The sequence below is a fragment of the Rhinolophus hipposideros genome (assembly GCF_964194185.1).
Source record: "Rhinolophus hipposideros genome assembly, chromosome: 6".
Classification (NCBI taxonomy): Eukaryota; Metazoa; Chordata; class Mammalia; order Chiroptera; family Rhinolophidae; genus Rhinolophus; species Rhinolophus hipposideros.
In genome coordinates, this window is record NC_138052.1 from 42946815 (window position 1) to 42964310 (window position 17496).

At 34.3% G+C, this 17496-nt stretch overlaps 1 protein-coding gene across 8 annotated transcripts in view; it reads right to left on the minus strand.

Annotated features, from left to right (window-relative positions):
• The window catches only part of SCN3A (sodium voltage-gated channel alpha subunit 3), a 106817-nt gene that overhangs the window by 9588 nt on the left and 79733 nt on the right, over positions 1–17496 (minus strand). For all 8 annotated transcript variants that reach the window (XM_081050887.1, XM_081050885.1, XM_081050886.1 and 5 more), the window contains 4 exons: positions 12233–12353; positions 10950–11104; positions 10026–10199; positions 1625–1747 (listed from right to left, as the gene is read on the minus strand). In XM_081050887.1, the coding sequence (XP_080907013.1) occupies positions 1625–1747; positions 10026–10199; positions 10950–11104; positions 12233–12353 (573 nt within the window). The remainder of the gene's footprint in view (positions 1–1624; positions 1748–10025; positions 10200–10949; positions 11105–12232; positions 12354–17496) is intronic.

Here is a 17496-nt window from a genome sequence, read left to right on the forward strand (position 1 = left end):
AGCAAAACCTGAAACCCAAAATTTTAAAAATTTCATATGCTACTTGAATTTTATTTCTTTTTCAAATTAAGTCAAATATATTATACTTAAGCCAGGGTTTTTGCCACTAAAATTTGGTCAAATGATCTCCACAAGTTCTCTTATCAAAAAAAAATGCATAGTATATTTTACTGTATTTTATAGCTAGGATGTTAATTCTGCTAAATGACAATTAAAAAAATTACAAACAGAATATTTTTCAGAGTGGAGCAAATTTTATAAGTGTTTTTATCTTATTTAATTGCTATCTCCTCCTCAAAAATGAATTCTTAATATGAAACCGTACAACCAGATGAGGGCATAAGTAATGTCAGCAGTGGTAAAAGATTGGTGTGAAAAAAACCTGAAATTGTGAAATAATTTTTATAAATTTTGTCTTGTGATTTTCTTATCAAGTAACAAAGAAATGAAGTTATAATGTAAAACCAAGTATTTCCTTGCTTGCAGTGCTTCTGAAAAGTGTGGAGAATGGTTTCATTCTTCTTGGTGAGTGAATCTCAAAGTCAAGGCTGAAATGTTTTTATTGCCAAAACAAACTACCTCCTAACATAAAGGCTCTATGACCTAGACGAAATTCAATATCCATGTGCATTTGCAAGCTGGATTAAACAAAGCTGGCCTTTGTGATATATACTGTGTTTCCCCGAAAATAAGACCTAGCCAGACAATCAGCTCTCATGCGTCTATTGGAGCAAAAATTAATATAAGACACGGTCTTATTTTACTATAATATAACACTGGGTCTTATATAACATAACATAACATAACATAACATATATAATATAAAATAATACCTGGTCTTATATTAATTTTTGCTCCAAAAGACACAGTAGAGCTGATTGTCCGGCTAGGTTTTATTTTCGAAGAAACAGGGTAGTATTTTGAGGGCTGTGGCAAGTGGGTGTATATATAAGTGAGTATTTTATGTTTAGATACATACAATATACACTAAGGAAGAGTGTTACAAAGCAAAATACGAGTGCTATAGAAAAAGTGAACCTCATTCAGAATGCTCACTTAAAAGAGAGCAAACCCCAGGGATTGCCTCTAATGCTTAATTAACCTAACCCCCTACTTTGTATGCTTAGGATATACAGATTTTGTCAGAGGCTACAATTTAGTGTTGTTTTCTTGTACAACAACTATTTTTCTTACTGATATTAATTGAAGAAGTAAAAGCACACAAAACCCATTTTACCTTTCATTCATTACCAGTAATTTTTGAGGAATGAAGCTACCTATTGAGAAAGAAAATCCCCTCCTAGGATGAATGTCTGTAGTAAATAGTCATTTTAAAGTGTATAAGTAATGAAATGAAATAAACGGCAGCACACGGTTTGGGGATTTTGTGGAAACTTCCTTGAACTGCCATCAGTCTACCTGGATTCTAGTCCTAGTTCTGTCACAATTTTTGAGGACCTGTTTCAGTTTCAGGAGGCTAGACTTAGTGATCACTCAGATTTCTGGACTGAAACTCTGTAATTCTATTAAATAAATTTCAAGAGAATACGATGCCTCTCTGTATCTAAATCATGACCTCCATTTAATTTTGACATGAATCATTAGAAAGGTCTACTCTTCTTACCCTCATGCCTTCAAACCGAGATAAAGCTCTCAGAGGTCTTAAAGCTCTTAGTGTCCGGAGGGATTTGATGGCACCAAGTTCTGAGTAGCCGAGAGCATTGGCTACCAAGCTAACCAAAGAAACCTAAGAAAGAAAAAAAATATTAATTAGTCCACCAGGAAATAAACTGCTGACTGAAAGAATAGGATGTAGTGTGTATTCTTTAGTGGCAACCACATGAAACTTCAGACGTCTTGGCAGCCTTTGTCTTCCACATAGTGGGATCGTTTTATATTGCCAGCCCCATCTCATATTATTGCTTTTCATACCAGTGAAACCGAGTCCTTGACTATTTTTATAAACATTTGTAAACTCCTCCAGTTAGATATTTCACCCATGGAGCCCTGTTAAACATGTGTATATATATCACTGATGATTCAGGATTTGGTTCAAAAGCCATAGCCTCCATAGATCTACACTTAATGCCATTGGTTAGACATCATATTTCTTTCCTGAATTTATGTAGTATCTTGGTTATGTGTACTGGAGGCATTTACCATGTAATAGAATCAATCAGTTAGATAATTTTCTTCCCTTCCAGGTTATGATGAGATGAAACATTCTTCTCTTAACGTGTTTAATACTGTCTGGTTGAATGTGCTTTAGCCAATATGTGTTGCATAAATAAACAAAAGGGGAAAACATTACCTGGAAAAATATTTCATTGGACTGTGTTCTAGTTTCATAATAATAAAGAAATTTTTACCCAAACTGTTGGACTTATGCTTTAGAATATACATCTCTCATGCAGGGTGATACCACATCTTTCTAATATTTACACACATGTTAAATTTTACTTAAATATGTAAAAGATTAAAGAAGACATGTCTTTTTTTGTGGAATATACTTTATTTGCTTTGACTTGCTTTCAACATAATACTTATTGAAGGTTTGCTATGTGTTAAGGTTCTGTTCTAAGTGCCTTACGCAGATAAATCTAAAGAATTAGGTACTTTTGACTATTTACTGGTGGAATTTGCATCACCTCCAGGCTCCTCCCCCAACTATTCCCCCAAAAGCAAAAAGATGGATTTGGGGCTTGAACCCAAGTTATCTGACTTAAAAATCATATCTTAACCTTTGCATCCATCATAAAAAATATGTTTCTCATCTGAACTACAAAATAAAAATAAAAATGACTTGAGTGATTATCTTCTCAGTGCCTTCCTTGATGCATAGGAAAGAAATTAATTCATTATATCCATTGGGTGGCTTAAGGGCACTAGGGCTTAATTTCTTGTGAAAAGGGCTGTTGAACATGGATCTAAATGAATCCCCCCAATAATCCTGTGAGGTCAGATGAAAACAATGATCTGACCAAGAACACAAAGTATGAAGGGTGACACCAAAACCAGAACCAAGGCTTCCATGGCAAATGGAGCCACTGTCCCCTCCTTGTTTAATTTAGCATACATCTTACAAAATTGAACAGAAAAATAAATGACTTGAAGTTAAAATTGAGTAGTGACAGGATAATTTATTGAGCTATTCATTTCTGTCTAGTATTTGCTGCCACAGAAGATTGGAAAGATGGGAGAGGTTATTAGAGAATGTACAGGCTTCTATATTCTGGGCTCCTTTGCCTCAAGAGGCATTAACATCTTCTTTATATTTCTGGAGCTGCTTTCTGAAGACTTCCCTCATCCTCCCACCCAAGTCCTTTGTTTAAAGGTAAATGGCTGCAAATTTATCAAGACCTTAAAGTAAGGAAGCTCATGCTTTGAAAGGATAATAGCCAGAACTAGAAGGTACTGGAAGGATAGGAAGTTGTGGGTTCAGAGGGTGGGAGGTACCGTTTGCATATAATCACCCCACAGTGGGGGATTTCTGTGTGTTTCTAGAGAATCTGAACATTAGTGAATCGCCCTTCTTTTAATGGAGCTCATGTTATTTTATGTAGCACAAAAACTGATTTTATTGAGACAACTATTGTGAAAAACTTAATATGCTTTAAAGGCAATTTTGAAATAAGTAATTTAGATTTGCAATATACTTAAAATTTGAAAATAATTCCTATATTGGTAGGCTGCTTTACAATTTACAGTGATCTTTTTCACTCATTATCTCTGTCTCAGAGTAATCAAATGACTAGTCACTAGTCCAAGAAAAAGTAGCAAGGGGCAAACTCATAACTAGGAAGTTAGGTCTTCTGTTTTCAAGTCCAATGTTTTCCACCTCAGCAACTTTGTCCTCAACCTTTAAATACATAGTGTTTTAATCTTCATCACTGTTGTGCCAAACATGAAAGGCACACTTGCTAATATATAAAATGATTAGGTTGGTGCAAAAGTTTTGCAGTTTAAAAGGTTAAAAGTATTGCAGAAACTGCAATTACTTTTGCACCAACCTAATATAACAGAAACCTTTTGCCAAAACTGAATTTTTAGTACACATTTACATGATTCTTGATGCCTCACTACACAGCAAATACTACTGTATGAAACTGTCTGTGCTAGATGTTTCAGAAGCGGTTTAGTTGTCATCCACATTTTTCAACATTCCTGTGACAGCTGAGACTGAGAAGGAAAAGAATAAAGCAAAAGGGATTTATGGTTCTGACGAAGACCCTGGAAGTCCTGTGACTTGTTAATGAACCAAGTGATATGAATTTATTTCCCTTAAAAATGGCTAAAGGTGAGTGTTTAAGTTCAATATAAACAGTTAAAAGATTAAAACCATATTATCACCTCCATACATTCAAATCATACATTTCAATCCAAAAGTTCGTATAATTTTTTTATGGTAAAATCTAGAAGCATTCCCGTTAAAAACAGAAATAAAAGAATATGCCCAAGACTAAACATTACTATTTAAAACTTTCTGGAAAAAGAAATAAGAGCTATAAGAATTTTTTAAAATGGAAAAAGTCATTATTTGTAGATATATTATTGTTGACCTCAAAAGAAAACCAAGGGAATAAAATGAAAACTATTGCAAACAATGATATAATTGCTTTAAGTACAAATATATTTTTCTCTCTTTTTTTTTTTTTTTTACAATTTGTGTGTCTTTTGGAACTACACAAATGTTTAAATATTAAAAGAAAAAAGAATAAAATAATCTGACATTGTTTTAAGAAGAAGAGCAATCAGAGAGGACAAATTCCATCTTATATTAAAACCAATTACAAATCTGCAATAATTAAAAACTGTCATTTAGTAGAAAAGAGAAATGAATGAAACAAAATGAATGTAAATTAGACCCAAGACCTACTGAGAGTTAGCATGTAGGTAGGAGTAGCATTTTAAATGAGAGGTAAAAAGAACAATTAAAATGAGAAACAATTGTGAGGAAAATAATATTGGAGCCTCACCTCACTCCTTACACCAAAATAAGTTCCAGATTGATCAGAAATTAAAACATTAAATAAAAATGGATGAAGAAACAAAACTCAAATTATAAAACTGGAAAAAATATGAGAAAATATTTAAGTGATAAAAAATAATATTCTTGAAGGAAAATGGTCTTCATAAGCATGGGAAAAATTAAGAAGAAAAAGAAGACTGATAAATTTGAATACATCAATATGAAAAATTTCCATATAACAAAAAAACAGAGACAAAAACTCTTAATAGGAAAAAATAGTCATACCACTTATGACAAAATAGCGAATTTCTTTACTCTAAAAAGAACTACAAATCAGTGACAAAAAGGTCAGTAACCAAATAGTATAACATATCGATTTTCTCCAAATTTTTCTTTATTTGCTTGAACAACACATTTATTTAAACGTCCTATTGGAACTCAACTAGCAGGAAAACAAAGGACTACAAACAGAGAAGGTGGGAAAAGACCACAAATTCTGGACTATGGAGAACACAGAAGTGATTACTTCCTCAGCAAAGCCGATGCAACAGGAACCCAAGAAGTCAAACTGTTCCAATGAACTGTCAAAAGGCTCTGGACCTAGAGGCACCAGGTTCCCCTAAAATTGGGGTGACAGATGGCACTGAAAACAGAATCGATTGGAAGTCTCTATACAGGAAAGGTGAGCACTTTCGAGTCCCATCATCCACCTCTCTCCAGCCCTGCAGGAGAGCAGAATGGAATAGCACACCATCACAGCTTACAGAGTAAAATCTATCTCTGCTTCAGAAGTCAGAACACAGAAATAATAATCCATGTTGTGACACCTGTGAGACCACAAAAGCCTCTTCAACACATCGTGCAATTGAGGATTTTCCATTAACTGTACCATAGGGTTTAAATAGCATGTGGACTAACTCAGTATTTCTTCGTGCAAGGGCACTTGGTCCTTCAGATTGCTAGGTGCACACCTCCCCCATGCCACTCTAAAACAGTCCTCTTTCCTATCTGCTAGGCCGTTGCTACAATGGGGACAGGTAATGGTGAGGACCAGGTACAAAGCTGCCATGGAAGTGGTGGCAAGGGGCTATTGGTGATGACGGGACACTGAGGATACTGCAGATGGTGGGTTTGGACAGCTGGGATGGGTAAGGTTCACGGCAGGAAGGGAATGAAGGATATCCAGTGTCTGAGATGCAAAATAGTTTCTATGCAATATTGGTCAGGAAAGAGAATTCATTTTTATGTAAGGGGAGTTTGTAACTCAAGGACTGTCTCTTTGCCTTTGACATGCTTCTACTTCTGTCTTAGGCTTTTACAGTTTATTTGTCTTGAACTTGGTACATGATTAGAAAATTCACCATGTTTACCAGCTATACATGTATAATAGCAAACATATTGGTCATTACGCCATTGTGTGTGTGTGTGTGTGTGTGTGGTATATGGCAGTGGGAGGCCGAAGATAATCTAAGTGTTCATCCCTTGGGGAATGGATGAGTAAATTCTGCTGGTACATCACTGCAGATGGCTGTGTGGTCCACAGAGCCATGGGGTATACAGCAATTTAAATTACAAACACCATTTTTTTAAATGGGGACTTTGAACCAGGTAATTTCTAAGTTTACCTCCTTGTCTGGAATTCTATAATTCAATAATTTCAAGATGATTAGAGCAAAATAACACTATATGTTTTTTATGCTGAAAAGACAAATCACAGTATTTTATTTATGGATGCATCATCTTTAATCAAGTACACTACTGGAAAAGTATTCATCTTTATTGGGTATGTAATTATGAATCTATCCTGAGGTTTAATTGTTTTTTTTGGGGGGAAAATAGGAATTGTTTTTGATATTTTACATAATACACATATGTTAGATAGTCACTTAGCAGCTAAGTAACTACTCTGTCTCAATTTCCTCATCTATAAAATCGAGATCATAACAATAGATGTCTTGGTGGTTGTGAAGAATAAATGAATTATGACAAAGGCTAGTTATTAATATCATGTATTATTAATATCATACATGAAAATCCTTATCTGCCTTTAGAATCCTAGCTGATAAGTTGGTATGGTATCCCATGGGATGGCCTTTAAGAAGACAAAGAGCCATGGGGAGCTTTCTAAGGGAGGCATTTAACAAAGTTATAACTGGAGGCATGGAGAACCCTGATTAAGCCATTGCTTGGTCCAGTTAGTCATAATGATGCGGGTGTTGATGAGGAGGGTCCAGACCCAGTTCATTTTTTAGTTGGTAACATGGAGAATTTTGCTGATTGAGTGGTTGTCAGGAGTGGTAGAGAAGGAATAGCCTAAAGATGACATTTGGTTTAGCTTTGTAGATATACCACCTTCAGACTAAACAGAGAATTTGGAAGAATGTGTGATTGGAGGGCAGAGACAATGAATGTACTCAGATATCTATCTATCTTATCATTAGATAAGATTAGGTATTATCTAATGCTTCCTAGATAATACCTACGATGCTTCTCTCGTCTGCATTGAGAGAAGCATCCGTAGGTATTATCTAGGAAGCATTTAGAAATATGGGTTGGGGTTTTAGGAAATAACAGAATTAAAGACTTAAAATCTCTTTGTCCTAAAAGTCATGATCTTTTCAGACAAGAAAAATGAAAGGCATCCAAATTGGAAAGGAAGAAGTAAAACTGTCATTATTTGCAGATGACATGATACTATATATAAAGACAACCCTAAAGATTCTACCAAAATCTATTAAAACTAATAAATGAATTCAGTAAAATATCAGGATACAAAATTAATATTTCAAAATCAGTTGCATTTTTATATGCCAATAATAAACTGTCAGAAAGAGAATTTAAGAACGCAATTCCATTTACAATTGCATAAAACAAACAAATAAAAAAAAACAACCTAGGAATAAATTTAATCAAGGAGGTAAAAGACCTGTAGTTGGAAAACTATAAGACACTGAAGAAAGAAATCGAAGAAGATACAAATGGAAGCATACATTGTGCTCATGGATAGGAAGAATTAATATCATTAAACTGTCAGCTTACTCAAAGCAATCTATAGATTCAGTGCAATCCTTATCAAAATTACCAATGGCATTTTTTGCAGAACTAGAACAAATAATCTTAAAATTTATTTGGAACCACAAAAACCCTGAATGGCCACAGCAATTTTGAGAAAGAAGAACAAAATTGGAGGTATCACACTACCTGATATCAAACTATACTAAATGCTATATGGTAATAATCAAAACAGCATGATACTGGCATGAAAACAGACCTATAGATCAAAAGAACAGAATAGAGAGTCCAGAAATAAATCCATGCCTACATGGTCATTTAAGCTGTGACAAAGGAGGCAGGAACATACAGTTAGGTAAAGACTGTCTATTCAATCGATGGTGTTGGGAAAACTGGATAGATACATGTCCATATCAGGTGTCTAAGGATACAAACATGATACAAGCCCCTACTCTTGAGAGATTTTGCATTATATTCATATCTTCTATATGGGTGAAATACATGGAAATACTAAAAGTGCAATGTAGTATTTCAGTGAATGTAAATTTCAGTAAATGTAAATATTCAGTACATTTCAGTTTTCTCGAGAATTTCTATTACATTTAAAATGATCTTTATACATGATGAAATCCTTTTGAATCAGAGAAGATTCCTAAATGCATTTAGTGTTTCATCATTTCAGGGAGAAGCTGGAGATTATGGATGCTAAATCCTAAAGCCAATTTGACGAAAAATTAATACTACATTTGTACCAGTTAGATAAGAAATTAGTGGGGTAAAGGAGCACTGAATTGAGAATTGGGAAATTTGTGCACTATTCTTAGCTTTGTTTTAAAGTAGTTGTGCTATTTTTGGATAATTCTTTAAACTGAGGCTTCAATTTAGAATCAACACTTTAGAATATTGTCTAGGATAAATGCTAGTTATTCTTTAAGATTCACTCCAGCTGCAGAATATGAGAATATTAAACTTCCCTTTATGAGTAGCTTTTGAGGATAATATTGAAAGTCATCTCTATTATTCACTAAAGACCAGCCATAGAAATTGAAAGTCATTTGTGATCTATTAAAAGTGACATGGCAGCAGATTTCTTCTCAATTCAAAGAGTTAAACGCATTTTGGTTATAGAATAATGAGTATGTATGTGTGGGAGAAAGAGGAATAGAATTTAGATAGACCCGCACTTGTCAAAAATGATAAGAGGAATGAATGGACACATACCACAATCATTGATTCATAGTGGCAAATGTTAGAGCTAAAAATAAAGTTCTTTATGATTGCTAGGAAACAGCTAGAGGTGCTTAAAGCACCTTGTTTTATTGGAAGGCTATGAGGCCTTGTGCAATGGAGTATCACAGGTGGCAAAGAACCAGGTGACTGTCATTTTGCCCCAGTGCCTCTAAATTGCTAAGAATAAAAAAAGTCTGCGAGTCAGACAGATCCCATTTTTGGCAGCACTCCCATGACTACTCACCCAGGGTAATCAGATTCAGTGCAGGGCTCTTACACCTAACTCTCTGCATGGTAAATATCTGATTAGCTACTGGGCTAACTACTGATTTAAGAAGAGAAGTGCATTTTACTGTCTGTGGGTATGTGGCTGAATGAATACAGTATAGGTTATTTTAACACTATTTAATAACACGTAAAGGATTAAAGATCAGTTCTCACAATTTCTGTCCTCAAATTTGTCTTCATTTTACTTCCTTGATATTTTTTTTTACTGAACTGTTAATAAATGCTTAGATCTGTCAATTAATACTGATTTTTTTTTTTTTAGCTATTCCTTAACTTGAGGTCCTTAACTTTCAGAGACAGAAGAGCTATCTTCTTGTGACATAGAACCACTCTTTCTGTGTTTTGTTTTACCACTGTCCACATTTTTAGGACCTTGTCTACTCTTTTCCATGAGTCTTTTCTCATTTTTGCATTTATTATATTTTTTACAAGATAACTGCATAATTGTGTCATCGTTAATGAAACTAGCTTACTGTCAAATTTGCCTCTTAAAAATAATTTTATAGAAATCACTCAGTGTACTTACATCGACGATCAAGAAATCTAGCCAGCACCAGGCATTGGTGAAATAGGTTTGAAATCCATAAGCTACCCATTTGAGAAGCATTTCCAGGATGAATATATAAGTGAAGACTTTGTCAGCATATTCTAACATGGTTTTGATAGTCTTTCGTTGTTCAATGTATATATCTTCAAATGCCTGTGAATGAAGAATGCTTTTGTTTTACTTAAATGGCTTGCCTTCCCCAAATACTTATAAAATTCTTAATGTAATACTGATCACAAAGCAATAATTTGATAAATATTAGCTAATATCTGACAAGCACTGAACATCAGTCAAAATTTAAAGACTAAAACTAATGGAAAGTGTTGTTAAAGAAATGTCAGTATCTTTACTGATTTAGTATGGATTTTTTCCCCTGCCTCTCACCCCAAAATCTCTATTTCAATTATGGCTACAAAGACATGCTTTAAGAGAAGTAATATAAATTCAAAAAATAACTAGAATTTTTGTTAATGAGGGAGAGACTTGGCCTATTCCAACGTAGCCTCGAATGATTATCTGAATGATTTGGCTTATTTTGAAAGAATAAATTGATTAGACATAAAGAAAACAAGTATACTTTTAGTCCATAAATGCTAATATGATAATTAGGGAGAACTGGATGGTATTTGACATGGAAGGTAGCATAGTTACAGAATGTCTCTGTAAATGGTTTTCTCAGTGAGGAAAACATCTGTTAGATAAACACCAGACGAGAAATTCCATCTGGCTCTTCACCGTCCTGATTTATTCTGCACTGAATTTTGCAGAATTCCTGGGAGCCAAGCACTGCAAGGCACACATACCTCCTCATTTGCTTCTTAAACTCAGTGTGTGCTTCTGGCATTTTTGGAGAATAAGCTATTTTACTAGAACCTGATTCTTGCCAATATGCATTTCACTTACCAAAGCACCACTACTAAGAAGGATCATGAAGACAATGAACGTCTCAAACCAGTTGTGCTCAACAATGCTGTAGCAGGTTTTCCGAAGATGCCACCACACCTTTCCTTTGCCTTCTTCTATACTTACTTGACAGAATGGAAACTTTTTAATACATCCTAAAAGACAAGATTAAATATAATACATTAGAAAAATGTACTTTACCCTTAGGAAAAAATAAACTTCGTTGCTCCCTCCCCACGTCAGGCTCAGATCATTTAATCGGGTAACTGGTTTCTCCATTCTCTAGTCATCTTCAGCATCCTTTCCGTATAATGAATCAATCTCAGACTTAGATATTCAGCCAGCTATCTAGAATTTAAGGAATTACTTTACCAAGAGTTGCTTGAGTATAAATGGTTTCTTCCTGGAATACTCGTTAGGATCTCTCTTTGCCTCAAGGTCATTGATAGAAATAGGGTCCAAGAACACTTCTCAGGTTTGGGGATAAACCACATGTTTGAATTGTTTATTCATTTTTTGATGTGACCCTGGATTTTTCCTCCCTCCCTTTCATGCACAGAGCATCCCCGTCTCCCCAGGTATCAGCCACTATCAGTTTTTCCAAGCTAATTTACTTTTAGCCTCAGTGCCTTTTGTAGTTACACCTATGACTCATTTTGTCAGTCAGTGTCTCGATTCCTTTGTCTTCCCCTTCTTTGCTTTCATGATATTTCTGACTTCCATCCACTCTAACTCTGAGCTTCTATTCACTGGATTAAAGCCAATCACATTGAGTCAGCAAATCTTTATTGGTTTGTATGCAAGAGGCTGTATTGGTCACTGTGAGAACTACTGTCCTCCCTGCCAAAGCTCTACAACCCATGCACATCCCCAAATAGCTCAGGTTCACAGCACAAATTAACCACATTTGAAACTGTAAGGGGTGGCGTGTAATTATTGCAGTATCTATAAATCAGATCACCACATTGACAATGAGGTCTGAAGGGACTGCTGTATCAATAAGATGACATTCCAGAATGCCATTTATCTCATAGCATTAACTTCTCCACATTCTGGAGGACTAAAAACAAAACAAAAAAAAGACATGTCAATTCATCTTAATTGTGCCGGTACAGTCACTGCTATAGTATAATATGGAAATATAGAGGAATTAACATTTCTCTAAGAATAGAGAAAAACAAAGATACACATGCCTTCACCATTTGTTTGAAATATTTCCTTCAAATGGTCAGTCTCTATAAAGAAATGGGAGATTACATTTAATCATACGAGAGCTTGTTTACCTTCAGTAAAACAAGCTTCTGGTTTAAGGTCTTCCTCGGGTTCAGTTTCAGCCTGTTCACCTTCTCGGGGTGGGGCTACATCAACTGTGCTTCCTTCTGATGAGCTGGTTGCATTTAATTTCTGGAAACAAAACCCCATTGCAAAGATGTAATTTTTCTTCCCTATTATTCAGTTAATTTGGAGCAAACGCTCTGTCATAGTGTGAAAAAATGGTAATGATTGCATTTGATTCTACTAACATTACTGATAATTATGCATAATAATTTAACATCATTAAAGTCCTACTATTCAGAACAACATAACTCATCACCTGGTTCAGACAAAAAAAATGTTTAGACAGCTTTCGATGTGGGTGATTTGGAAAGGATGGACTATACTGATGAACTGTTCTATCGTCTCTATATAAGAATGCCATATGAAAATAATTTAACACATTAAGACTAAGGCAAGTTCAAGAACAGTTTGATAAAAGTTTGGTATACTGACATCCACTACTGACTATATTAATTAAAATGCATCAGATCAAATTGTAATTTCTACCTTTCCCAATGGAAATTTTCAGAGGGCAAAGAACATTACCAATTGTCTGTAACTACTGTCCATGTTTCTGTAATTTTAGAAAGGAAAAATGGATCATTAACATTACTCACAGTCATTATACTTCAATTTTGAGCTATATTTTTCTCTGGCTTACATAATTTTCATCTTACTTTACTAGAAGAAAAATGATGGATCTCTCTCTGTCTTTCTCTGTCTCTCTCTGTCTCTCTCTGTCTCTGTCTCTGTTTCTCTCTCTCTGTCTCTCTTTCTCTGTCTCTCTCTGTCTGTCTCTCTGTCTCTGTCTCTGTCTCTCTCTTTCTCTGAATTGCTTAAATGGATTCAATACTTGCCAAAGAATTCTAAATAGAAATTTCTCCATAAATGGCATTGTCCAGAATCTGGATAGACTTATTAGGAGCACATTCTTAATTCAGCATGTGATCAGGCTGTGAATTTTTCCATTAAATAAATCATTGTGACATGCCACAGGACTAGGACGAGCCACTTCAGTGTTACAAGAATAAATGTCTAATAGGTACTCTGAGATCACTCAGGAAGACAGTATGGATGTACAATGCTTTATGACACCAGCTGCAAAGACATGATATACAACACAACCTAGGAAATGCAAAGCTTTTAGAATGAAAGAACAGCACATGGACATGTTAATGGTTTCAAAGCCTCAATTAACTTTAGTAGCCACGTGGTAGGGTCACTCTGCTTCTGAAGGAGTCAATGTGTTATTGACAAATGCTTAAATGACTCCCTAAAGATAGGACATATTGGAGGAAATATGGCTCAGAATTCTTGATTTATTGAAATCATAATGCAAATGTAGTTTAATATTTTATAATGTGAACTAATTGAAGAGTGGTATCCAGATGATAACTTTCTGTGATGTTTCTTGAAAGGTGAGGTTAACCAGGTGCAACTAAATATATTATAAAAATTACTTTAAGTCAAAATATGGTTTTATAATAAAATGCCTCTTAGTGTGGAGTATGGTACAGTGTGGTACATCATTTTTGGCTGATGGTTCATAGGATCATTATAGTACAAGAAGTTACCATTAAATTCCTCTCATTTTTGGAGAGGTGAAAAGCCAAGACATATTTTCTTCTCCCAGGATTTTTTTGCTTCTTATAGCCAGGGTGTCTTTATTCTTTTAAGAAAATCCTAAGAAAGTTATTGTTGGATAGAATTGCAGCAGAAATACTGGATAATTGTTTCCACTCAGCAACTAACTCTTTCCTTCCAATTTCACTGGTTGTTTAATGGTTTGAACACTATGGCATTTAATGAGTGGCAGCAATAATATCATAATTGCATATATGATAATATAACTGCATATATAAAAACAGTAAGAAACCAATTTCTCGGGGATTAGTCATAAAAAGCTTTATGTGTTTCTTCTAGGCCAATCCAAGCTCAGTAATTTCTTCTGAGCCCGGTTATGGTCCACCTACAGCATGAATCCTTTCTTTCATGAATGGTTTCTCCACACTAAATTTTATAGACATTTTGTATGTTACATCTGTTTGTTTTGAATAGTTATGATAAATAGTCTCATAAATATATATATATATATATATAAATTAAATATGTGTATAGTTACATATTTATGTACACATACATAAACATATATACCAAAAATGTTACACACGCACACACACATATATATACCAAAAGATCCAAGCATAGCATAGACACTAAATAGTGTTGTTGAGTTTATGAAGAGTGAATAAATGAATGATTGCATTTTTTTATTACTCTTACAGAGAGAATTATAGTAGTTAGATAATTTCATCTCTCCATTTTGATATAGGACTAATCATGGCCTTGACAGAAATCTATTTAATGTATCAGAAAATGCATTTTTCATAATGATTAGGAATTATTTAATTAGCAATATTTAGTGATAAAAACACATATTTCCAAACCGTTTCTCTAAAAGTTTGGCAGACAATTCAAAAATTCTGACTTTATCAGATTTAATAAGGAAATCTGAGAGAAGAAATTAATAAGTATATATGTATACACACACACACACACACACACACACAAATACACATACAATTTTCCATTTGAAAACTTTAGAAAATATACTCACCCTTCACTTCTCATTTTACCACTGCTAATATAATTGTGAGATGTTTATTGTTTTGCATTATAATTATCTGCCATATATTATTTAGGTGTCTTATATTTAAATACAAATATTTAAAGCAAACATTTCACAGCACAAATAATGGTAGCTGCTAATCTTAATGACAACTGAATCTACTCTTTACTAATTATTGACATCTGTATATATTTTTGTGGTGGGACTCTCTTTCGATTACAAATATTGGTGAATGTGGTCAACATGTTTGGATATAAATAATTTTAATTTTCTAAATGGCTATATAAAGTATGCATTCAAAAACTGTAAAGTAGAGAGGGTCAGTAGTGAGTTCGTCTCTGTCTGCCTGGCATAATGAGTCAGTCATGACATATCTTTTGAAAACAAACAAGGAAAGAATTCTGCATGTCTTCTCTTCTCAAACAAACAAAACCCATTTTACATGGAGAATTGCTTCACTGTTATCCAGGAGTTTTCCCGATTTGAATGATAAGCTCTTTAAAGTTACAATCTGGAAAGCTCCTTAAGGAATGTTCAGACGGAGACTTGTAGACCCTCATGCACCAAAGCTTAAAAGATAGTTGGTAGCTTAGTGTTCATTTTACTAAAAAATATTTTCTGGGAGGCTCCTTTCCTACACCGTAAAGTTAATTTGTCCTAAGTTGAAGAATCAGGCTTATTCATAGTATAATCTTCATAGACCACAATTTTGTCATAGGAAAACATGTACATTTTATTCTATGAAATTATAAAAATATTATATCAACTACATAAATTTTAAAAGTTGTACATTTACTTATATTTATAAATTAAAGCTTAGGCTGTCATTAAGTTATGACAACTTATCAATTATAATATGCTTCCTGCTATGATTTGGATACATAAAGAATTTTACTGCTGTATTTTTAAACCATTAATTTATACCCTTGAAAATTACTTAAGCATTTAAAAATCTATACATTGATATAATACTATCTACATAATCTTAACAGTTTGACATTCATAAGATGATAAAGGTAGTTTGTGATACATTTTATCATAGGCATACCAAAATGACTTATTTCAAAGCATGTAACTGATTTTAAAGCAAGTGACTGATGATAAATGCAAAGAATAACTTACTTTCTTTATATTGCCATAGCTGTGATACTAAAATGATATTAAAAAAAAAAAAGCAAAGAAACTTGAAATGAAAATTTCCACATTAAGGAACTTGATGACTATACCAAATAACAAAAGTTATATTTGTTCTAAAGTAGTTAGAGAAATATATTTAGGCAATAGGCATAACAATAGAAAGCTTCCATATTAAGCGGCATAGTACAAGCTCAGACTTGTTTTCTTGTACTATTTTCTTCCTACCCCTGCAATATTTTATGGCACTTAAAGTTAGATTCTTCCATCCCTTGTAGAAACTACGGAATCTACAGAGGGATGATGATTTATGCTCTACAAATGCAGACTGGAAAGCAGGTTTGAAGATGCAACATTCCCCCGGCCTAATTCAGCCGCAAAAACATGCCCGGCTGCAGCAGAAGCCCGGCGCAATGCTGTGGAAGCCACACACCGATCCAAGAACCATGTCCACAAAGACATGGTACCAGATTGGAAAGTTTTCAAAAAGGTTAACTGCAAATACCACTCAGAAGAAATGACAGAATCAGCACCCCAAAAGGCCACGAGACCATGTTTTCCCCCTAATAGCATGAACTTACATAGAAATTCCCCCTTATGATGAATATTGCTCTTGATTTTTATCCAATTACATAATGCAATTTAACTTTCAGAGATAGAAGAGAATGTTAGCAACTGGCCTACTTCCACTGAAATGCGCTCACATTTCACTTATTTTCAATCAGTATCACATGTTTGACTCTCACGAACTGCCGTATGATTCAAGAGGCAAAAATAAAAGATTCAGCCATTACAGATTGCCTTTAAAATCTAGCCATTGATCTCAAAACTTCTGGGTTTTGTCTTGCAAAATAGAAAAGGAAACTCTTTTGGTCCTACATGCATTGTATGTATACATACACACATAGTATGCATATATTGTGTGTATGACCAAATAGATACGTACTAGGGCCTTAGTCTGATCTTTTGGATATGCATATCCGTATCTTGACCTACGATGTTTCACTTGAAGAACATGTAGCCACACAGCGAAGCCATTCGGCTTCTTGTCCAAGACAGGAAGAGTACAACTACAACCAACAGTCCTTTCTTCTGGACCACTTAGCAAATGTTTAAAAATGTAAACCACCTCTATTTGGTTTGACCTAGAAATATTTTAAGTGTGCAACACCCCTGGTGCTCCTTTTATTTTAAAATAGCCTTAATAAGAACATAATATATTAAACTGAAAATAATTATGTGGTAGTTGAAGAATAAGGGAAAGGGGTATCAAGAAGGCAAACGAAAAAGCTGGTTTGTCTTAAGAAGATCTACAAAAATTGCCATTTAAACCAGCCTTAACTGAGTATTATTTCAGCAAAAGTGTACTCACTAAAGCACCAAAATAGTTCTCTACAGGTTGAGATAGATTTTAAATGACCATTCACACACCTTTCTGTGCCTCTCTGAGTTGCCTCAAATTCAGTT